The 24,512-nt window shown below is 43.7% G+C and overlaps 1 protein-coding gene across 3 annotated transcripts in view; it reads left to right on the top strand.

Annotated features, from left to right (window-relative positions):
- Positions 1-4,921: 4,921 nt before the first annotated feature.
- Positions 4,922-24,512, top strand: part of LOC103924204 (serine racemase-like) — a 35,839-nt gene continuing 16,248 nt past the window's right edge. Inside the window, exons 1-7 of one of the 3 annotated variants that reach the window (XM_009332688.1) lie at positions 4,922-5,154; positions 9,602-9,628; positions 12,909-13,251; positions 17,703-17,819; positions 18,738-18,979; positions 23,244-23,409; positions 23,888-23,984. In XM_009332688.1, the coding sequence (XP_009330963.1) occupies positions 5,054-5,154; positions 9,602-9,628; positions 12,909-13,251; positions 17,703-17,819; positions 18,738-18,979; positions 23,244-23,409; positions 23,888-23,984 (1,093 nt within the window). In that variant the 5' untranslated portion in view covers positions 4,922-5,053. Of the gene's footprint in view, positions 5,349-9,601; positions 9,629-12,908; positions 13,252-17,702; positions 17,820-18,737; positions 18,980-23,243; positions 23,410-23,887; positions 23,985-24,512 lie in introns of all 3 variants that reach the window. The other 2 variants (XM_009332686.1, XM_009332687.1) reach the window with 2 other exon arrangements.

The following is a 24,512-nucleotide window of genomic DNA, read 5'->3' as shown; positions in this document are numbered from 1 at the left end:
TTGCTCTTTGTCTTGAGAAACATCTCATCCTTTCTGCAAAATGTTTACCTGGTAAGCAGATACAGTCTGTCCCCCATCGTAACCTTACACAGAGCACACCCAGGCTTCCCTCTAGCCTCTTGGGCCAGCAAATATGTTCTCTGAATTGATGCCTGTCCTTTCTCTCAGCCACTACAAAATATAGCTTGAGGAAGCTCGGTCTGTTTCCACTGATTTCAGTCTATCTTGACGGTCTTTTCTCGGCTCCCTGAAGATAACAAACGGGAACACGAGTTTCACTACCATGGGTCACCTGCTATCTGACAAACAGAAACGCTGGGGGATGAAACTCTGGTCTGCTCTATAAATATTGATTTATGCAGAAACTGAGATGGAAGTTAAATTAGTATGCTAAATTAGAAGGAAAATGTGAAGCTTTTTTGTGTCTATTCCTTCTTTTTCTTTTTTTTTTTTTTAAATGGCGATTCTTTTTGAATTGTCTATATTTATTTATCCATACTGACTATTATAGTGGTTCACCACCACATTTGCATCGATACGTTGCATAATCCTAAAGTATCATTTTGGTTTTCTGTGTTGCTACTCTGAAAAACTTCTGTTGTTTTTCTTGGCTTAACTGCAGACTGTCTCCACCCTCTTTCCTTCTGCAACTGATCAAATTCTGCAAAGAATTCTCCGCTTTGGATAGACTATCGCTTCCCACCCATGCTGTTCTCACTGAGGTTGGAAATGTTATTAATTTCATTTAGTGTGGGGAAAAACTTGGCTAACCCTTCAAAACCGTTTTTCAAGCCCTGTAATTCAATGAAGTCTTTATTTACAATGGTAATAGCTATTTTTCCCAGTGCTGTCCAAACTGGTTGGTTACAAGAGAACGACTGTTACCCGTTTTCACGGCAAAATGGTCCTATTTTATTTTTCAATTTTGGGGAAAAGCAGCATAACCTTGTTTAGAAGGTTTTCTGGGGAACGAAGCAGCAGTTACTTTCCACATTATGCTATCTTTTAACGGCTTTCGTGCCAGGGACTGAGGGAGGAAGGCAGGCAGTCATATACAACCTGATGAGTGTAAAACTGTTATTCTGAGACTTGGATTTTCCACTTCTTTCCAGTCCTAATCCTTGCTCTTACACACTAGCCCATGAGCACTGAATTTCAATTCTGTCCCTTGATTAAAGTGTTGTGGTTTGGTTTTTTTTCCTTTGGACTCAAAATTATCTAAGTACAAGATAAGAATATCGTGTGATGATGTGGATAAAAACACTTCTCAGGAATTGCCGTTTCAGATGTATACGGTGCCCCTGATAGAGGCTGGTTTTACTGAGGCCTCAGTTAGGTATGGCTAAAGCTGTGCAGATATGAATGACGATTTCCTTGCACAAACACAAGAAGTGTGAGTGGTGGCAGTATGGAAGATGTAAATGAAACCTTCAGAAGACTCTACAGCGCTGAGGTGCTGGCTGGCTTCCCTTAGGACCCACCGACGAGCAGCTGGGAGGAGGTAAGAAACTCTAGATTTGAAAAGAAACGTGATCTGGGGAAGAGCTGTAACTTAGCGTCGTCCTTGACAGTTTCATGGCAATTGTGTTGGGTTTCCCTTGACCATACCAGCAATGTAATTACATCTTACCTATCCCTCCCCCCACCTCATATAAAAGGAAACAGTCGAAGATGAAAGGTAGTTTTTCCTTCCTGCGGTAGTTGTGGTGCTTTTTGAAGCACTGTGAACAGGTTTGGAAGTGGCTATATTAAATTATTCCAGGTTGTGGTTTAAGAGAAGTAGGAAAACGGTTATTTGAAGAGTTTGGCCTATTTGGAAGTCAGATAACGGGTCTCCAAATAGGCTATAGCTCAGATCAAATCAATGCGAAAGGCACAGAAAAGTCAACCCCATCCTATCCCAGGACAGCTACTTTGTTATTCACGTGTCAATTCTTTGGCTGGTCTTATGGTCCATATTTTTAGATCTTCAAGCAGTTAGCGGACCGATCCCTAGATACTTGGGTAACTTGTTCATTCTCCGTATGTTTTGGTTTGCTGGTAGCGATGGGCTTGATCCGATTCAAGATGAATAACTATAATGAAAATAACGTTTTTCAGTCCGTCAGCTAAGAGGCATTTGGCTTTTCAAAGCTAAGAGCCAAGAGTGAGATTGTATGTGAACGGTTTGCAGGATCAGTTATGAAAAGGCAATACACTGGAGAAGTTTTTTGCTGATTAAGTGCAAAACCAGAGAGAAACGAGGGCATCCTGGGAATTTCAAGTGCAGCAGACCACAACCCCTTGCAGACAGTTGATTCAGAGGCACGCAGTCTGAAAAAGGAATTGACAGAAGACGGTATCAGGGAAATCACTAATAGGATGTAGCCTTTATAGCCAACTAATTCAAATGCGTAACTGGTCTACCACGACCAGTGTGCTTTTTGATGTAAATGAAGCAGACGGCACCGCAGGTAAGCGGGGTTGGATTCCCTCCCCACACCTGACCAGATGCTCTCGGTGGCAGTGGGAAGGAGGCTGTGCGACACCCTGCTGCGGGGACTTTCGCTGTTTGCATCCACCTTGTCAGTTGTAAAGCTCCTCTAACAACCACAGCGCTCTGCTTGGAAAAAAATGTCTGAAAAGGCAATGAAATCAGGAAGGAGCTGTGAGCTCCATCATACTGTTTTTGTAATAGCTGTTAAACTATGGGTTAATCCAGTTCAAGTGTATTAAACCTTGACTCAAAAGGCATAAAATATGTACTTAAGTTCATCCCCAGCGTAAGTATTTTGATGTGAGACTGCCCCTAAAAAATGTCAGTTACAGGGATATTGCCTTCTGCTGGAGAGTTCTGGTTCTTGGACAGCAGCAGCAGCAGCTCTGCCAACTCCTACTAATTAGGGATATTAGGAATATTAAGGATATTAGGAAGAAGTAGGAGACCAGATTAACTTTCTACATGAAGGTGGCCGAGTTATTTGGAGGATTCAAGTAACGACAGAGAGGGATGATTTAGTCAGAGAAGACACACGGATACTAAAAAACAGTGCCTGTGAAAGGTGAAAAAATCCAATTGCTCTAGAAAGAGAAAGCAGGACTGCTGTACGGCCGTCCTCTCTGTGTGCGTAGATAGTGAAGGTGGATACGTGAAGTGGCGGACAAAGTGTAAGAAGCTTGCAAGGACAATGAAATTTGGCAGGCAAGAATGAAAGGAAGACACGTCTAATAATAGTGTGTGTTTAACCGTTTATCTCTCATTAAGGAAACAAGCAGCTCAGAAAATCGTTGTAGTTAACTTAGAACAATTAACAGTGATGCAGTGCCTTCTAAGGCACTGCACAGCCAGTGTTTCCAGCACACGCTTGGGTAAGGGCTTTGAATGAATGTTTGACGTGGGCCTAAATCTACAGCAGAAATTTCCAAATATCCTTTTCCCCTAGTGGGCTGCCTGTTTGGGAGTGTTTTAGAAGGACAGCAATTCAGTGCTTCACGTACTTCTGCCCTGAAATAGCTTGGTGTATTTGTTTCCAACTGCTTGGCCAAACGGTCCCAAAAATCCTTTTACTGGTTTTGCGTGGTCTACAAGTGCCAATCACAGATCAGGGCCTCATTTTGTGGGGACCGGAATTCATGTCAAGACTCGAGCACATCGGTCTGGACTCCCAGACACCCGAAAGCTAGGCATTGCATTTTTCACTACTTTTAAGTTCCATTCCCTGCCCACCATTGCACTTCAGATGTGTCATGAGCAACATAATAACTCCACCCGCCTTCTCTCTCTGCTTCAAGGCACTGGTGAAGTTGGCCTGAACTTCACCCTGGCTTAGAGCTGCAAGTGCTGGCAGCAACCGGCTGCCTTTTTGCCTCTTCACTCCTGGCAGCGGCGTGCTGCTGGCTTGTGGCCGTGTGAAGCACGTGCCACCTTCACAACCTGCACATCCACCGCCTGGAAAGGGAAGGATAAAGGGGTTTTGGGTGGGAGAGACGGGGAAAAATGGTGAATCTGGAGCTTCATCTGTACCGATGAAGTCAGGGGAGCATGGACCTGTCTGCCACGCCAGCGTAGGGAAGGCTCCACCAGCACAGCTCAGAGTTTCCTAGAGATCCCAGAAGACTATTTGATCATTTATTCTGCCTCTCCCATATAAAGCAGATCATAATATTCTTCACAGTACTCTGTGGGGAGGGTTAGGTCACAGCTTGGGTTAGATTTTGCGATGTGCCTGTTCTCTGTCTCGGAGGTTAAGATTTTGTACGCTATCAGCAGAAAGCAGAGGGTACTGAGGGACCACTGATACCTGGAAAGGGACACCTGGTCAGTGCCCGAGCAGCCTGGAGCCTGCGCTCCATCGGGGCTGTATTCCAGAGGAGAGGAACCGCAGAAGGAACCCCTGCTCCCATCCCCACCGCGCAGCCATCCTGCATCTGGAAATGTGGCACTGCCTTTGCTAACGCGCTCTCGGGGCAATGAAGAACAGGTTTAGATGGGGTGTTTTTTTAAATATCTGTTGCTGCAGTCTTTTCCCTCGATGATCTTTTCTATCTGTATGATCTGGATATCTCTGTTTTTCCTGCCACAAGGACTTGTGCCAAGAGAAGACGCGAACGAAGTAATCTGTCTCCTCTGCACCTCAGTCACGAAGACCCGTGTCCCTTGGTGCGGCCTTAAAGGATGACTCAGCCACCACAAAAAAGCCATCCCTTTCTTGCTGCCTCTGCCTACCCAGGTGCATGCCGTTAAATCGTGGGCCCTACGGCGGGTCTAGATCATGCTCCACAGCTAAGCGGTAAGTAACTAAAGCTTCAAGTGTCCTGCTAACAGAGCGTCACCCCGGCATAATCCAGGCCCTGACTCAAATTGACAAGGACAGGCTGGCCTCTGAAATAATCTCTTGAAATAGCAGCAGCCGCCTCTCTCAAAGGCACGTCCCTCCCCCAGCCAGCGCTGGCAAGCTGCTTACAGCACGTCGCCCGCTATTTCCCACCCAGGCATTGCGGGGCTGGCACTTCTCACAGGCAAGTGTGTCCCCTGCCCGCAGCCTCCCAGCTTTGCTTTCCACCAGGAATTACAATGAATTTTGCAGCACAGTTTCTCTACTCCAGGGTGTTAAAAAACAGAAGTCCCAGGGACCTCTCCAGGGAAGAAGAAGACTACGATCCTTTCTGGCAAAGGTTGGAGAATATTGCTGTCTGAGTTAGAGCTAGAGCGCTCCTTTCTGCCCCTCAGGGGTCATGGTCAGCCCTCGGGGTCCACCCAGGGCCAGGCCCACGGACATGACAACCCCTGGACCCTTCCTGCCTCCTTACGGTGTCGTAGTTGGAGTTTTGCTTCACCTCGTTGTTTATTTAGTCGCTGTGCTGTATAGGTAATGCTTTCTTTTTCCTTTCCTTACTTTCTTCTAAAAAAAAAAAAGCAACCTGTTTGTAATTTTCCAATACCTCCCAGGGTTCTGTGGGTATGAGTTGCTCTTGGAGTCATCCACTAGAAGCAGTGGAGATTTGAATACTTTAAGCCCGTGGAGTTCAGCTTAAATAAAAAGCTTTTTTATTTCCTCATGAGGACGGTATTAGAAATAACCCTAGACAGGCCTATGGACTGCTGAAAATTTATCTTGGGGTAGCCTGTGTCAGATCCTGTTATTACAGGTGCTCTGCGGTTGTCTTTGTTATGGTGCTTATGGTGGTCTTGAATTCCTGTTTTCAGGCTTGGACGGTGCAGGCGGAATTTAGGAGACATCTAGTGCCCTTGCGTAGCACCAGCGGGGGGGTGTGCACCCATACGACATTGGTTGCGTTTGCACAACCTCGCTCTTCACCTTTTCCGTACTTGTTTCCTCCCTCAATTTTACTGTCTGGGCACCGCTAGCAAGATCACAACCTGGTGTTGCCAGATGTGGTACAAACGAGGGGCAATTCTAATTTCCTGCATCCTGCCAATAGTCGCAGATATGGGTAATATTTAAAACACGAATTGTTTCCGTGGGCTCAATGCCGTTAATAAACCCTCATGGAACACCGAAGGGGAAGACAAGATCCCAGTTCTGCATTGAAAAAATGGCTTGCCCAAAGTCGCACATGATGTGACGTGTTCTGCAGCGAACTGAGAATCTTAAACCAGTCCTTTCACCGCAGGACCACTCTCCCCTCTAGTCTGGGTTATGCTATTCGTTCTTTGTTACAAGTGAATTATGGAGATATGTTGATCACCAGCGAACCTCTAAATGCAGTGTACATTTAACGTAAAGAGGAAGAAAGTTTAATTAGTTGAAGAGTTTTAGCTGCCAAACTGCGTGCAGTGTTTGGTAGTGATGATTTGACATTCACAGCTGTGAAAGTGCTGCAAGAACTGCTTAGGGGGATGGGTCTGTTTGAGGTGGGACACTTGGAAGGTGTTGAGGCAGAGGTAACCAAGAGGGGTGACCTTCTGAGTTCTTCCTGCTGTCAGATTACTTTTTCTCATGTTATCTGTTTAGCAGCTGAGACCCAGTTGCCGTTGCCAGCAGTAAGCAATGACATTTCAATAGTGTGTATGGAAGACTGGCAACGGATTATGACCACAGAAGAAGGCAGATATAGTACTAGGCTCAGGCTCTGGTAAATCTGACTTACTGGAATAAGGAGATATTTTATCAGAAGTGATAATGCAGCTTGGTTGTTCCCTGCATGAGCCTGAGCTTCCTTTGCGTTTGTTGCTGGCGTAACGTCACACGGTTTTGTCAGACCTGTATGCGGTGAGAGGAGTTACAAAAGCCTGCTCAATCTCAAGGCTTAGTTATTATGTACCACCTATCTATGCTGGATGGTCACGGTGCATACATCCCCTAACGTTTGTGTCATACAGGCTAGTAACTAAGCCCTGATCTCGTCGTCTTTAAGACACTCTGATAAGTAGCCCTGCTACGAACTTCCTGCGGGAGTCTTAGGCAAGTCACTCGATCTGTCTGTGCCCCAGTTTCTATCAAGAAAGTTGAGCTAATATTTACTGAAGTTGCCTTTCTGTTCAGGGGAAGATGTTGGTGATTCCTGTGTGATTTAGGAACAACCACTTTGCGCGGGGTTTGGGTATCTAAATGTCAGAGATGCATTTTGAATTTCCATCCTGTAATTGCCCCTGGTTGGAATGATACAGTCTCAAAGGGGTGTTTCTAAGTACCAGTGTTATACAAAATAACGACAATTCGAGAAAGTAATGTTTGAGTGCAGTATTGTCTTTGATCTGTTTTAACTGCATTGTCAAAGAGAGATCTAGCGTGTTCCTTCCCTGTGCCTGGGGGAGTTTGCCTGTCACCCTGTAGTCCTGCGGCGGACACTCAGACCCTACACGGTGCAGGAACCTAGAATTACTAGCGGTGAAGATGGCATCTGTTACGATGCTTCTTGCCGTTCGTATCTCGGCAAGCCTCAATTTTTCTGTCGTTTCTCTTTCACAAAGACCTGCTTGCACAAGCTGCTGAGCTGCTTTTAGGAATTGCTGCTATTGCAGCATTTGGATGTGTTCGGGGTGGGGGGGAAAGTGGAAGAGGAGTTGGGACGGAACAGGAACATTTAGGAGTTATTGGGAAAGGGGATTGCAACCAACGGGAAGGTATCAGAGGGGCGTGGAAGGTTCAGGCATCCGCAAGGGTCAGAGGAGACGGGGCTGGGGACATGGAATAAGAAGGATTAATGGAGCTGGGGAGGTTCTGGGTAAAAGAGGGATTTAGATGAGGGAAAGGGCCCTCTCTGTCATATCCTGGGATTACCTCTTTCTCACTCCTTTTGAGAGGAGGTCCTAGCCCTAGCCACAGCTCAGTCATAAGCCGAGCAGACTGCTACCTGCAGCAGGCTGCTCCCCTGCCTCACCCCCCCAGAACATGACCCATCTCTGCTCAGCGCTTTGAGGAATGAGGCAGAAGTGACTTTAAAGGGGTCACTTTTTGCTGTAATAAGTATTCCGAACTTGCAGGCATTAAGATCGGAGCCCGTTTATCCAGAAAGCAGTTAAGTATGTCTAAAACTGTATCTTAGTGCTGTCCGTTGCTCGGTGTGCTCCAGGAAGGTGTTCAGGGAGCCTGAAGATGGTGGCAGCATATAGATATGAGCTTAAGAAACCCCTACCCCCAGAACATTAAAAAAGAATGCAATAAAAAAATCCACATATAGAGAACACGGGCATACGTGTGTATGCGTGCAGATGAGTTAGTTAGAGGCTAGCCCCAGCTCAGTGGGATGGTTTGAAGTGGTATTCAAGCCTTACGCTTTGCCGGTTTGCGCTATGCCACTGATCAGTCCAAGTTAGGCGTTGGAGTTTGAAATTCTTGTCATGGCGTAGACCTATAGGGATGCTAAAATACTCTACAGAACTTGTACCATACTGTCAGTCCCTCTTTATGGTGAGTGTGTGTCATTGTGAACGCAGATGATAAAAACTGCTGTAGAAATGACAAAGAAATGCCGAGTTTTCAGTCTTACGCTAAAATGTCTTTGTTTCCTTTTGTGACACTTGAATTTCTATCTGCGAAGCAGCACAGTAACCTGGGAATGTATGTCCGTAATTCCAACTTCACTTCTGCCTTGTTGTGACTCGTTTTGTGAGAGGTGTAAAAGCTGCCACATGGGCCCAATGCTGACACTGGGTCGGCAAATCAAAATGGCAACAGTGGGTCAGACGAAAGAGCGGCCTACCTCTGTGTCTTCTCTGTCGTGGTGGCCAGTAACAGGAGCTTGGAGAAAAATAAACGCCACCTCAGATGCTTTCTCTCACGTGCTTTCGTGGAGTCTGCCAAGTAAGTGCTTAGGGGCTTCCAGAATCACAGATTGCTTCTGGAATGATGTGTTTCTTGGTTGCTATCAGACCTACTTCCATGTAGTTGCACAATTTTTTTAGGAACCCACTTATACCACTGTCCTTCATGGCATCCGTGGCAATGAGTTCTGCGAGCTGATGATTTTCTGTAAGAAGGGAGCTTTCAAATTTTCTATCTGATACTTTCAGATCTCCCCCTAACATTCATACTGGGAGAAACAGAGAACAGTCCTGCCCAGATTGCTATTTCCTGGACATCCGTGACTTTGTAGATTATTTTTTTTTTGCTGCTCCTGTTTTAGAAGCTGAAGAGATCCAGTATATCAGTTTAATCTCTTTAGTCCATGTCATGGATCCTGAGGACGGCAGTCTCTGCATGTGCTTCATCTGGTGGGGACATGTAATTGTCCCATCACTGCAGGATAACTGCGTGAGCATTTCTTTCTCCTCGTAACGGAGGCAACAGTTGTGGTCTTTAGGTATAGTATGCACTACTACTGCATTTTATCTTCCCCAAACTATTTTTGTGGGTTTTATTAATTTCTTAGTTTATTACTATTACTATTTTTCCAAACTTGTTTTCCCCAGTGCTATTTAACTTGATGAAAATTATCAGTATATTAAAAAAAGACCAAACTGGAAACAGAAAAGTTATTCATTCCGAGTTGTTGCTTTTTATCATTCTAAGAGTACATTTTGGCACACGCTGTCTTTGCGTTGCCTTTGAGACTTTAAACTGTGTAAAGCTATCTGCTTAAACAAATGATTTTTTTTCCAGTTCCTTAATTATTCATGGAATGTCTGCATACAGATCTTCTCTTTTATTTTTTGCAGTTATGCTGAGCAGCTGTTCTTGAAAAAGTAGGTTTATAAACTGTTTTTTCATGTTTGCTTTTACTAATCACTTTAAAGGTAAAATGTTGTAGTTTATAACCATGTAACAAAGCTTGCCAGCTGGATATTTGTTTTATGGCTGGAAATAAACAGACTTTTTAATGAAAACTTCCCTAGACAAACTCCAAAAAAGGAAAAGCGATCCATTTGAAAGGAGCAATGTTTTATAACGCTGGGGTTTGTATTTATATTGGCTCAGATTTTCATCTGGTGGGCCCGATTGCTAGAACGGGGGCCGTATTTTGTTACTGTGCATGAGAAGTCACGTGCTGTCTTTTTGCGAGCACTTGCATGCTTTGCTGCCTGCTTTGACTGTTCCTGCAAAAGAAATTCATGCTGAGGTGATCTGCGCCAAGCCCACGGGCTGTGTCTGAGGAGAGAAATCCATCTGACCCAACAGGGTGGTTCGTTGCCTGCTCGTGATGGATTATCAAACCTCAACCCACTGTTTACCTTGGGGGTTTGAGAGCTCTCAGTGGGTCTGTGGCACACCCAGGCGGGTTCAACAGGGAAAAATGTCATTCGCTAATGCGAATGAAAAATACGTATGTAGAAGGAGAATAAAAATTCATCTGAAATAAATATATACAATCCATACATATACAATAGCATGATGATGTTCCTTTGGTAATGAGGCTGCTGACCTTTCAGGTGCAAAAGGATGATAGTTTCCATATTAAATGTTGAGACGGTAATGTTTCAGATGTGCTTTAAACCTATCTCAGGCTTGAAAAGCCTACGCGTATTTTACAGCTGTTTGACTTTTGTTCTTTTTTTTCCAGTGGTCATAAGGTGTTGTCTCCATCAGGGTCCTGAGCATATAATCACTGTTCATCAGAGCAGAGCTGCAGATCAAGGACTGAGAATCTGATTTACTTCCCTCCTTTGTTCTGGCAAAAAAAGGAAATTCAAGAGTAGAGCCAAAAATCAGTATCCCATTTTGGTCTTTCTACTTGCAGATAAATATATTTGATGGCACTAGTGTGGTGGGGCATTACCCTGTAGCTTGTACTTTCCAGCAGAATCCTGGTTCATCAATGGACTTCTGTGGTCATCTTTGGCTGGGTTTTTTTATGGACTTTTTGTGGTTAATCAGAACAGATGCAAGGAAAAAGCGTGAATTTATCTCCTATCTCAAATGCCAGTCAGTAAAAAAAAAAATTCGACCTAGAAAAATCACAAATTTTTGATCTGCCTATCTATTTTACCCTGCATAGACCCTTTTAACCCATTGCCAGTGTAAGAAGTATCATTCATTGCTAATGCTTGCGATTTTAGATAATATGTTTAGAAATAAGATGTATTTGTTCTTCTCTTTTTGGAGTGGTTATGGGCTACTGGGATATGGAAATATTTTGGGGGGGGGGGCGGGGGGGGGGAGGAAATGAACTCTTAACAGCGATGTGGCCTCTTAGATGATGGTAGCTGCTGTTTATGCCGGGGGCTGTGCTGTAAGAAGTTCACGGGGAGACAGTCTGATCTGATTCACATCTTTGCATTAAGCTAACTAATATGCATGAGAACTAACACCGGCACATCTTTATGAAGTGTTCCAAGCCTCTAACCCCAAAGGAGCAGAAATGCAGAAAAGTATGAAATAGAGCTACTTGATAAACTATTTAATTCGAAGGCAGAATGCCTGCTCTTTGGGTGTATCAGCTTTAAGATACGGTGTTGGGAAAATATTTTAAATCACAAGTTTCAACACAAACAAGTGGCAAATGTGTAAATACTTCATTTATTTACCTTAGAAAATTAGCGTTGATCTCATCAGTTTTGGAGAGAGAAGACCTTGCTACAAAAATGGTCCTTTTTTGTCTCCTGTGAGGATATACAGAATGATTGATGCTACTGGTATATTACTTGATTCAAACAACAAAGCCTTTGATGTTGCCCATAGTGTTATGTGAAGTCCTCAGCAGAACAATTGGAAGTGTAATAGGAAGCAGAGCTACTGGCACAGATTATTGGGACCACAAAGAAAATGGATGACACTGCCAGAAGTGGGGCAATTGCTCAAAAAGCAGCTGTTTCTAAATATTTTTGAATTCTTTTTGGAAATGATTACAATGCATATTACAGTGCTGATCGCTGCTGTAAAACTAGGGCAACGTTCGCTTCAGCCAGCCCTGCTGATGAATAACTGCATAACTTAAATCCAAGTTATTTTGTGCAAATGGTAAATATTTTTTGTTGGAGATGATGCTGTAATCTCTGACATAATTTAACGCGTATATTTTTTAGAAAACCCTTTCTTCTAAAGAGATTAATATTGAGTCCTTCGTGTAGAGGCGCTTATACCATCTGTGGAATCATAGCCACAGACTAGGGGTGGTATCAGCTCTTTTTCAAATCAATGGTCTTCTGCGTAATGCTCCTTTTTCCCCTCATTACTCTCCAAATTCCAAGAATTCCTAGAAGTTTTGCATTTATTTGTTAGTAGGGCTGCAAAATCCTGCACTACAGTATATTATCCCTTGTGAACTGCTGAACACTGTGGACCGTAGAGTAAGGCGGTTGAAGGTAGGAAAACTGGCAATTTTTTGTAGCAGTGTTGTCTCTCCAAAGTTTCTTGGGGAAGGAGGTTTGTGTGGCATCACGGTGTCGTCTTATCTACAGGTGTTTTTATCTATGAAGTGTTAACTCGCAGATCAGGAGACCTAGTTCTTTAGCTCTGTAGTAGGATATAATCGTTATCCCTTATCAAAGTAATTTCCTTCCCGTCAGGAGGCAGCTGATGACTGTCAAGAGTATGCTCTGCAAGTATGCAAGAGCAGAGAAGCAGACCTCTTGTGTACAACGTAATGACATTTGTTACTGCTATTAATAGTATTAGGGAACGCTGTGCAGCAGCTATTTGCCTTTTTTGAAAAACACGGGGTTGCACGCAGCAAATACAATTCCAGTTATTCCAAAATTTCTGGAAGCACTGAACTGGGATCATTGCCGATTGAGACTGAGGACGGGCTGGCTGCCCGGCCAGCACAGATTATATCTTTCTTATTTTCTTGGGTACGACAGTTTCCCAGTTTGTCCACATGCCAGGTTATCTGTGGCTTTTCTAAAAGCTGGCTGGTTACAGTAGCTTTCAATCCACCTATGCGATAAGGTGACACGACAGTAATAATTCGGTCTGCCTATTTGAGGCTTGCAAAGAGCAACAGAGATGTGCCTCCGTCTTAAATGCTAAATGTCAAGCCTTTAATCATCCAAGCTTTCCTAACAAGTTTCTTTTATTTGTTTTTAGGGATGACAATAAAATAAAGAAACAAGATGCCCCAGTACCTTGTGATCTTCACTGTTGTAAGGACGGGCCGATAAGAAATGGCCTTATTGGGCAGAAGCCACCCTCCATCAACCCTGAGAGACTGAAAGATTTTGGTGAGGAGGATTACCTGAACGGGGACGTGAAGACCTGGGAAATGAAGATAGTGAGCCGTAATGAGGAGTTACTTAGGGATGCCCTTCCCCGCATCCCTCAGTCAAGCAGTAGGAGCAGCCTGTCAAGCTATAACAAGCTGATTCGATTTGAAGATATTAGTGCAGCAGCTTTCAAAATCCAGTGCGGTGTTCAGAAAACCCCCTGCATGGTAGGGAGTTTATATGGCTTTGCATTCTCTCAGCATTTTTTATTTTCTGTATAAAAGTTGATCAGAAATGAATGAAGAGTACGTGTGAGTTGCAGCAGGTAGATCTGTGTAAGATGACTCATGTTCACATTAGTTACTGTTAACAGTCAATAAGCATTTGCTTCTTACCTGTTCACGCTAACCTAAATCCTCAAAGATTGCAGTGACCCGTAAACAAAGGATAAACCACATTAGGCGTAAACTTAATGCACTGTGGTATTATGCTCCTGATGAAAAACTCTTGCTACAGGGAACCTGAGTTGGAGACGGCGGACTGTCAGTGTTTGGGTAAACAGCCTTGTGGGAGGGTCTGGTTTGGAACCAGCCCTCGTATTTGGAGAGTTTGAAGGCACAGAATTTCCTTCCTAGCCTGGCCAACCTGGCAAGGCTGGATATGTTCTGTAACCAGGTGGTTCTGCCACGTGCGTCTTCAACAGAACGAGGACATTAAGATATACACACACAAACATACACACCTATTGATCAGTCCAGGTAGGCAATGACTGAGACACACCCATAAATGTACAAACATTTGCTAAAGCGTAAGAGGAGTACGGTGGCAAGCTATTTGATTCGTAGTGTATTCCTACTGTTGGGAGCTCTTCATGAAGGCTGCTGTAGGCACTCGGCGGCTAATCTCCTCTTTCCCCTGCAGTGGGTGAAAAGAGCGTCTTTGCCAAACGGCAATTCATAGCAGCAGCCCCAAATTGCTCCCTCGATGAGTCCCTCCCTGCTGCTGACCCGGGGCACCCCCCCAGCCTCACCGGCTGTGGATTGTCTTTCTGGCCCGCACAGGGAGAGCACCTTGGTGTCTGAGCCACTGCTTGGGGTTAAGAGTCCCTGGAGCAAAGTGGTTGGGTCTGCAAGGCGCAGCAGTTCTCCTGGTTCCCAGATGATGCCTGCTGATCCAGAGTCATCATAATTACTTTCAGTGTTGGGTTTTTTTTTTTAGCTTAGAGTTCCCAAAATAAGGATAGCTGTGTTTTTTGTAGCATGCTACTGAAGAAGTGTGTCTCATGACAAAGGGCATGGTACAAGACCATTTGGGGCTGTAAGGTGGCACAAAAAACTTGCAGGGTAGTGTTGGCCGGAGTGCAGGGAGTCCAACTGGATGCATTTGTGCATTCATATACTGCCTGTTTAGAGTGACTCGGGAATAAACCATCCTGCCAGATGTACCTGCATTTCCTTTCAGGGTGGAAAAGCTGGCCAGCTCGGGAAGGCAGCAGGGGGAGTGAGCAAACGCGTGTGCAGAACGGGTGGTCGGGGGGCCAGGGCCTGGGCGAACAGAGGGAGCATACCGCAGTCTGCACATTGCATCGCTTGTCACCAAAACTCTCAGGCTGTCGTGCTTGAGAGCACGGTCAGTGCTCTAAACAGAAGTGTCAGTCTTCTGCTTTTGTGGAGAGACTGTCCCGGGAAGAGAAGATTTGCATTTTTATTGCAGGTGGTGAGCACTGCGCTTCTCTGTAATTGGCAACTCCGGTCATATTTGTTAGATGGGTTTAATCTTGCTGTACAAAGGTAGGCCTATGGGCAGGGAGAGGGAGAGCGTCAGGGCTTAATTTGGAAAGCAGAACTAGCTAGCTCCGTACCCTTTGATAGCCAGGATCGTCCCTTCCCTGCGGCTCACGGCGTCGCGCGCTTCTGCCAAACTTGTAAAGTCTCTCTCAGCCCCATCCCCTGAGCCACGTCCTTGCCCTCAACGCATCCTAGTGCAAGGAAAGGCGAGGCTGCACCACCGAGTCCCTCTTCTGCTCCCGCAGGCATCCGTGTAATACAAAACTTCTTGTAAACCGATGGTGCTCCGCTCACAAGTAGCCAAGCTCTCTTTGGCCAATTCACACCGTTTGCTCTCAGGCAGCTTTGCCCCTCAACTTAAATAGTTCTTTTCTCTGGGGTGTCCCCGGCAGATTTATGCAACGTGGTTGTATCCCCTTTCTGCATTTACTGCGCCAAGCTAAGCAGGCTAACTTTCTTTAGTCTCTTTTTATGAACTATGCTTTTGGGATGATCAGAAGAGTGGAAAACCTATATCCCTACTTGTTTTAGTGTGAAAATAGCCCATGACTGTTGCTGTTCAAAGTAATGTTCCCACAGAAGTCATCAGTATATGTTTCATGCACTGATTCAAAAGGAAAGTATTGAAAGCACAGAGTGGTGTCAAGAAAAACACAGGTAACCTTTATTTTAACTCGTCGCTGAGAGGTAAGAGCCCCTTTCAGGGGCATTGGTTTGGATTAAAAAAAGTGAGGGTGACTATAAGCCATTCAGTTAATTGACTGGAGAAACACTTTGCAGGGTGGTTCCTAATCTGCAGGTAAGACCATGGATGGAGCGTCCTGGATCCTTATGCAGGAGTTTGCCTGGAGCTGAGCTATGGCATCATGAATAATTGTGACAGATGTTATAGAGGTAGTGAGTACAGGAAAACAAGGAATTAGCATTAAATTGGGCACTTGGTTTGGTTACTGATGGAGGAACTCTAGGGGTTGTTTTGTGTTAGCTTTGTGGATGCCAAACGGAGGCTGTGCTGTGTGTTGCACCCTAGACACAGTATCTGTAGTCCTCAGGTAAGATCACGGTGGCAAAAGGGATACAGGCTGGTTCAATGAGTCTTACAAGGTCACGCATCAGGTCAGTACAGCTGAAAATAGCACTGACACCTCCTTTGTTGGAAGTAATTGCTGTATTTAGGCTACATGAAAAAAAAGCTCCAGTTAAAGGAAGCAGAAAAGGATAACCTAAAGAGCTAAAATATTGAGTATCAAAATTAAAGAAAAATAATAATAATAGTCTGAAGTACACCCCCTCTGTGGTAAAGCATGCCTTAATGACATATATTTTTAAATGTCGGAGACTTAGCAACTTTATAAAAAGTCACAGAATTCATCTCCTCAAATCCTTCTTCTCACTGTTCACTCTAGAATCCAAGATTCTCTGCAAAAGCAAAAATGATAAAACTAGTATGGTATGTGGAGAACCAGTAAAGTAGTGTTTCTTGTCTAGTGCTCTTGTTCTGTTTTGCATAGGCATTCTCCATAGATCAGGCTGTTTAGGATAGAAACTATTCTCCTATTAGCGTACTAAGCACTTTCCATTCTTTCAGTTCTGCAGCCAGATTTGCAAAGGAGCAGCAAGCGGTAGCTCCTATTGCAGGATTTTCAGAAGCAAAATAGAGAATCTGGCCCCACCTATGGGTGAGGAACTTAACGTATGCTTGTAAACCCACTAAAAAGCCTTGAAACATTCATATGGAATATTTAGTTTAATTGTATACCGTAAAGCAAGTATCTGTTTCAGTTTATATAAATTCACTTTGAAAGTCCCACAGTCCGAAAAATGTCAGTACATATTACTGTGTACGTTATACACCATATGCATGACACTGCCAGATACTCTTTGAGATAAATATTTAAAATACATTGTCATGCTGTCTTTTAATCTCTCTCTCTTTGTGACTTACCATAAATGAGGGCTTGATCCTCTGAATCCCCAGGTCCTCATTTACTTTGGCAGCCAATGGAAGAGAGAGCCAGTTACGACATAGAGCTGCAGTAAGCCTCGGGAACTGGAACCCACAGGCTTACTGCAGCTCTATTTCACAAGTTATCTTCTTTAAAATTCTTGCTTCAGATAATATGGTAATAGGAAATTAATATGGCGATGCGTGCTGTGTCTTACTATAAAAATTGATAAAGGTTTGCCATTAAAAACAATAATTAAAACATCTTGCACTTGGACACTGCATCGCACGTACTACGCTTGCTAATTCCTCTCAGCTCAGGGATCCTTTCTGTTCCACACACTGAGCATTTGCAAACAGCTCCTGCTTACACTTGCAGTCCTGGGAAATACTTCTATTATTTCCATCATTCTTCAAATGAGAAATGTCTTTACTAATGTCGTACTGGCCTTAGGGTGCAAAATGGACAACATTCAGTAGTGAATCGGTTGCAGAAACCGTAGCAGAGTCATAATGGGACTCAAGGAGGAATTTTCTAGCTGCTTTTGTATCTATCAGGAGATGACCTTATTTTTTGGGTATTCAAGATCCAGTTCTGGCAAGTGCTAAAATATCAGACCACAGGGTGTTTTTTTAAATAATTGAAAATACTTATTTTAAAATCTGTATTTGAACAGTAAGACCAAAACAAATGCTATTTTCAGAATTCATAACGGCATGGGGTACGTATTTCACTGCTGCAAGTTTGAAAATGGCTTCCGTAAACCAGAAGAGTCTGGTAGGTAATGACACTCTGTCATGTATTTCTAAAGAAACAGATTATGAAATTTGCTTTTTAGAGCTGATGTGTAGCAGCTGAATGCATGCCTCACCAGGGAGCTGATGGGGTGTGGAAGATTTTCCTTAATTTTAGATACATCCCCTTAATAACATTTCTGTACTCCAGTATTCTAGGCTATCCAAGCAGTATGGAATGGACATCTACCTAAAGAAAGAGTTCCTCCAGTACACGGGATCTGTGAAGGAACGAGGTGTACTTTACCTTCTGACATCATTGCCTCAGGTATAACAAAATGTCAAAGTTCAAAAAGAAATGGATTAGTTCTGCTTCACAAAAACAGAGCAGAAATAAAGCTAATTTTACCCGTACTGTCCGTGGAATCGCAGTGTTTCTTGCCTTTTGAGCCATTGTGCTGTACAGCACAGATAGGTCTGCAAGTATCTGAATGTAAAATACTTTACTACTTTATTTGCGCTTGGCAGATCTGCTGGTGAAATGCTTAAAAAGATTTGAAAGAAAAGCTTGCGAAATGTAAACATCAGCGTTTTTGTGTGGCGTTCAGATGGAAGTGTTTGTATGCGTACTATGGTTCTGACATGTTGAAACCACCAAACTTTAAGTGGTGATGAAATTGAGTTACAATGGGTGATGAGAAGGATCTAGATCACCAATTGGTTTTGTAATGAATTTCAGTATCATTACATTAATAGCTTGTTTATCATTTGTCGTAGGAGGCTATTGAGTCTCTGCAGCAATAATAATTATAATTGGCATGATACAGCAGCCCAGACACAGTGGTTATTCCTGCACTTTTGTAATAATACGAATAAAACCTTCTATTAAAGGTAAACCTGAAATGAAATAATTTCACACGGGCAGGGAAGAGGGACCAGGTATCGGCTCTGAGGGGCCAGATATCGGCTCTTCTGGGATCAGCCGGAGTTTTGCAGCTAATTCCAATGGAACAAGAATCAAACCCAGTGGAGTGCAGGAACGGGGATTGATCTTGTGCTGTCCTAGCTCTGTGTGTAAGTCCCGAGATCACACCAGACAAGCATATGCTGTATCGTAATATCATGATATTATGTAATATTATGTAGTAGAGGAAAAGAAGGAAGTCAGACCATTAGAATGATCCGGGATCATATGGGACAACTTTGTGACACTGTACAATGTGCAATAAGCAACCCTGTTTTTTAGGATCAGCAAAGAAAGGGGGTGATCGTGGCTCTGGACAGTAACTTTTCCATGGCTGTTGCTTACCACGCCTCAGAGCTCCGTATTCCAGTGTTTGTCATCATGTCAACCAGCACACCCCCGGCCAGAGTGAAAATGTGCCGTGAGTATGGTGCCATGGTTATATCCTACGGCACTACAGCTAAGGATTCCCAGACGCACGCAAGAAGGTTGGCGCAGGAGAATGGTTACCTCTACCTCGAAGAGTAAGTGGAAAGTCAGGCTGATTAGAAAGATTTGATTAGATACTTGTGCAGCTCTGCAAAAACAATTCGTTTCACTAAAATTTGATCACGGGTCATCAAAATATTCCCATTACCTGGAGTATGGACAGTTACGTATTCCCAGGCACAAGTCATGAATCTTTCTATACCAGCTGGGGATGGAAACCAAAATCTCTTCCCCCAAGTTAGGCAAACTTCCTGATTAGAAATTATATGGGCTAGTGTGATAATGGATGCATGTTAACTCTTTAGGAACCCTGTCAGAAAGCATTAAGGCTAGCGTTCATTCTTGGTCTCTCTGGAGTAAGGTGGGTAAAAGCTAACCTTTAATGCAAAGGGTTCAGTGGCATAGTGTAGAGCAAGAGAAGGTTAATGCTGTAAAATTTTTGCATATCTGGTGTGACAAAACTGTGATTCTGCCTTGAAAAAAGACGATTAAGAGGCTACTTCACACATATATATATTCAAAGTAGCTAAGGTTGAGTATGACCTTAAGTTTGAACTATTTGAGGTCATTGAACAAGCCGGATCTAATAAAAACGTGATTAGAATAAGATAAGAGAGGCAGAAATATTTAGAACTGATCCATTTTCCCTTTTTTCCTTTTCTCTCTGCAGTCTCTTCTGCCTTTCCCTTCCCTTCCCTTTTCTTTTTCCTTTTCCTACTTTTTTTCAAGTAAGATTTCCAAAAGCGCGGGGGGTGTGAATCATTAGCACGAGGTAGCCGGCCCTCCCTCTGATGCACTCAGCTGGAATGTTATTCTCCCTCCCCATCATCTCCTCTGTGCAGACTTTATCTACCACTTTCTGTTTGTACGGCACCTACGGCAGTGAGTGCCCGTTCCCCTTCAGCTCCTAGACGCTACTGCATTAAACATAGCAATAATGAGTAAGGTTGCTTGGAAAGAGGATCCCAGAATGAGCGGAATGGAGAAAGTCCTCACTTCTTTCCCAGTTGGTTTATTGGGAAGATGATATTAAAAACTGTACTCTTCAACTGCATGTTAGCCCTGCCGACAGCAAGTGACCCACAGGGCCAGTTGGCGTGCCTTGTGTGCCACCACGGGCACGACCTTGTCCCAGACTGAGACTTTCAAAGAAACCCAAGGGAATGGGGTGCCCTAGATCCCACCGAATTTTGAACCCATTTAGGCTCTCTTTGAAAACCACAGCTTTCCATAACTTTGTGATTTCCGAATTTCTGTCAGCCATTTTTCAATCGATGTGTTAACTCCCGGCTGGCTTGCATCAGCTATCACGTTTGCACGTAAGAACTAAATTATTTTATTGTAATTTCATGCTTAATCTTCCCCTCCTCCCCAAATTATTATTTATGTTATATAAGGTAGATATTCTCCAGGCTCATGAAGCTCCAGGGACAACGCACGTGAAGGACTTCAGCATCTAGCATCGAGGAACTCTAAATGTACACGTCACCATTAATAATATCAAAGCACTCTGATTTATTTCAGGTTTCACGTTACAAGTAAGAGGTATTTTGGGTTACAAGAAACGGAGTTATTAATCTGTTACTATGTGTAATTAAAACCTCGCAGATGCAATTTTTCACACACTGGAGGGAAAAAAAAAAAAAAAGAAAAAAAAGCCCCACTACAGTTGTGAGCCTTTTCATAATGGGATGCCTGAAACCTCTTTTGTTAGGTGTAGACTGGGAGAGCTTTCCCAGAGGGTTGTATGCATGTACGGATAGCCAGTCGTCTTCAACGTGTGTCTGACGCACATTCATTGTCACTTGCCAAAGCTGTCTGTAAAACATCAGCCGATCTCCTGTGCTTTAGCACAGAACTTCTGAAATGTCATTTTATTTCAGTTTAATTCTAGCTTGCATAAAATCCCTAGCAATTTGGTCTCTGGATCCTCCTTAACCAACAATTCATTCTTTCCTTCCTGCAGTAGGCATGACGTGACTGTCTTTGGCTTTACCTGCACGGGTAATGGCCTGTAGTTGGGTGTGTCAATGTCAGTTCTTCCCATTTCTTGAGAGCAATTAAAACACTGTGTTATGAAAACGATCATGCAAGAACTCAATTAGAGGAAGGAAACTTTTTATCCAGCTGCAACTTCCTGTGACATTCCAGGAAGGAAATGTGATTTTTCAAGTTGGAATTCAATCATTAAGTCTACCTAATTGCTGCTTAGGTAACATGGGATTTTCAATAACTATAGGTGTTCAGGACCTCATTCTAAATGCAATGTGAATATTGCCAATAAGTAACACAGTACCTCTGGGGCGATGTGAGAAAGACGGATTTGTGAATCAGAGAGGTAAGAGTGCTACAGATTGAATTACACACCTTCCTTCCTTGAGAGTCCAGTTTTTTCTTGCGTAATTCCATATCCGAATACTGAATCAGACCTAATCCTCGTTCATTTGTGTTCTGGTTAGTCTGTTACTCTAGGAAGGACAGCCGATAGCTTTCGAGCCCTTTATTTGGAGAACAGGGGAACGTGCTAGCTGCCACGTCAAGATTTCATTGGGAAACTGAAGCCTGACAGCCCGTCTCTGATTGCTGACGTATCGCACATTTCAGAAGGCAAATGGCCAAATTTCTAGCTCTGACTCAAAAATGCTTGTTTAAATCTACAGTCTTTAGATTTATCTGCCCTTTTCCTTGATTTTCCTTTAATGGCATACGATACTGAGAGAGAGATGTTTGCTTTCACAAAGCAAAAGTAATCAGTCACAGTGCAAGTAAAATAACACATTTTATTATAAAAAGCTGAAGGCCGATCAGTGAACTGGTGTTCTAACTAGATGTTAGCAAGGAAAACATGATTATCTGAAACATCCATTCAAACTGCTAATAAATCTCCATGCCCAGAGCAGCCTCCTTCAGACAGAATTTTCAGTTGTTAGAGAAGTTTTACTCGTAAATTGAATATCCCAGGTCCTCGTTCATTTTTGCAGGTCCCCATGGTTTCCCGCGTAACCATGGCAGGGGTAACTCCGCAAACTCAGTTATAAATCTTTTTTGCAAATAAGGCTCCAGAAGAATTGTTCAGGAGAGCAGTGGTATATTTTGTCACATATAAGAAGGGGGAGAGAGCTCCTTCAGTATCTTGGTAAAGACAATAAATTCAAGGGTTCAGTTACCCGTCCCACCGTGATTTCTTGCCTTCGTCTTTAGCTGTGCTGCAGGAGTGAAAGTTCATTCATCCCATCCTTTCTTGTGTAGCTAGATAGACTCTCGCCCTGAAGAATTTGCTGTGTTTTTGCTATATATGTGAGGTAACTTCTCAAGAGGGCCTTGGTCCGCCTTGCGGGCGTTCTCTGCGCCTGTGCTGAGCCTCTCTGTGCATGTCTAACGGTAATAAAAGCTTCCTAGTACCCGAACCTCCTGGGTCAAGTAAATCAAGTGAAGTCATTGGATCTATAATTCTGTTTGCTTATCCGTTTGCCAGAAGCAGCAGAACATACAGGCATACAGAGGTCTCTTTTTTTTTTTTTTTGTTCATATATCATTCTACACTTACATCATTACTAACTTTTCACTAAAACGCCAAACAGCTTTTAGAAATAGATCCAAGTCAATTGTGTGACTGTGCAGTGGACTTTTCCTCAGTCTTTTGACTCTGTTTGTCCCTACTCTGCTCATTAAATCACCTTTGCCTGAAAGTGTTTTACCAGTGAGTATTTTGGCACGACTAAACGTTTCCCTTACCCTTCCAGAGTAATGCGAAGGTGTCAGATACAGGCCCTGGATTGTGGAAAGACTTAACTCTGTAGCAATCTGTTTGGTATTTGTGAGGTTGAACGCAGTGCTTAAATTTCATGAAAATTCCCATTTATCACAAACGCTACATTCCACTTATAAATAAAGAGAAGGACATTTCCTTTTGAGACTTTGCTTTTCGTTTGGACGGCAACATTTAAAATTTATGAAGCTGAAGGAAGCGATGGCAATGGAAACCTGACTTCTGTCTCACCAGCCCTGTAAGCACCTGATACTGGTAGCAACAGCTTCAAATCAACAACAGCTCTGCAGCCTGAAGGCGATTTGAGGGGTTTGTCAAGGGCGCAGGTTTCCTCCCAGTAGGTAACAGCACGCAATGGTCGGTCTGATGGCAGTGTCCTGTTCTTTCGCCTCCTCCCCTCGCTGTGCTGGTGATGTACTCTCACGTGTATCTTTTTTTTTCTGCTGACTAATGTCTTTAAAGTAGTAGATGGAACTTTTATCGCATTGACAACTGTGAACGCTGCTGAGCTCTGCCCTTCCTTCCCGCAGGGAGGATAGTGCTCTCTACCTGTCGGGCCTGGGGACCGTGGGGCTGGAGGTGTACGAGCAGGTGCCAAAGCTGGATGCAGTGATTTTCCCTGCAGGAGGCCACTGTGGCTTGCTGGCAGGGTCGGCTGCTGCACTCAAACACCTCAACCCACATATTTCTGTAATTGTAAGTTTCCTTTCACCTATAGCGTTGCATTTTGACAGCTTTTGCCACAGCTGTTTTCAAAAGGCACTGGTATCTAGTGATAACGCTGCACCGGTATCTAGTGATACAGTGGCAGAGGCTGCATATGCTGGGGACAGGGACTATCTGATCCCGTGGGCTTCACCTAGGAGAAGAGTCTCCGAGAGCCTGGGAAGCCTCCTGTCCCTTGGCTGCTTGGCTGGATTTAAGAAAAAATGTGGGAAGACTCTTCCAAAGCAAAAGAAATCCATTCTGTGTTTTGAAATAATTTCTTACGGGAGAAGTTTGGCCCTAAATAAGCCACAGGATAAGTTTAGTGATAGCACGGTTATTATGCAATTTGAAATTTGAACTGTTAATTTGAAGAAGAAACTTTGTATAGTTTTTTTAGTGTCCACTTTGGTGGTGACTTCTGTTATAACTGGATCAATAAAAAAGTGACAGCACTTGTCTTCCCCAGGGGGTTGAATCCGAAAGTTTCCCTGTATTGCAACAGTCCTTAAAGGCTGGCCATCCAACTGAGGACCAGGCCTGCAGCAATCATCACTTTTATGGAGGTAAGAAAATGCATTATTCTTTTGGAGGTGAAATAATGGTTGTAATTGATTTCTCCAACCATATTATTTTCTCATTAATTCAGTTCAAACATATTTTAAAGGAAATCTCTGAAGAGTCAGAATTTAATTCAAGCTGTAAGAGCAACTTCTGCCACATTTCCCCCACCACCCCCCTGGGGTACAATATTATTTCCAGTGCACGTGAAACGTTCAGGCTAAAGCCCTGATAGAATTCGATCTGTCCAGGGACATCAAGGGCAACAAGAAAAGGTTCTGTAGGTATGTCGGGGATAAAAGGAAGACAAGGGAAGGTGTGGGCCCTCTCCGGAACAAAACGGGAGACCTGGTTACCTGGGACATGGAGAAGGCGAAGGTACTCAATGACTTTTTTGCCTCGGTCTTCACCGGCAAGCGCTCAAGCCTCACCACCCCAGCCGCAGAAGGCAAAGGCAGGGACTGGGAGAATGAAGAGCCGCCCACTGTGGGAGAAGATCAGGTTCGAGACCATCTAAGGCACCTGAAGGTGCA

The sequence above is a fragment of the Pygoscelis adeliae genome, unplaced genomic scaffold, assembly GCF_000699105.1.
Source record: "Pygoscelis adeliae isolate BGI_AS28 unplaced genomic scaffold, ASM69910v1 Scaffold269, whole genome shotgun sequence".
Lineage (NCBI taxonomy): Eukaryota > Metazoa > Chordata > Aves > Sphenisciformes > Spheniscidae > Pygoscelis > Pygoscelis adeliae.
This window is presented reverse-complemented; position numbering and strand designations above follow the sequence as displayed.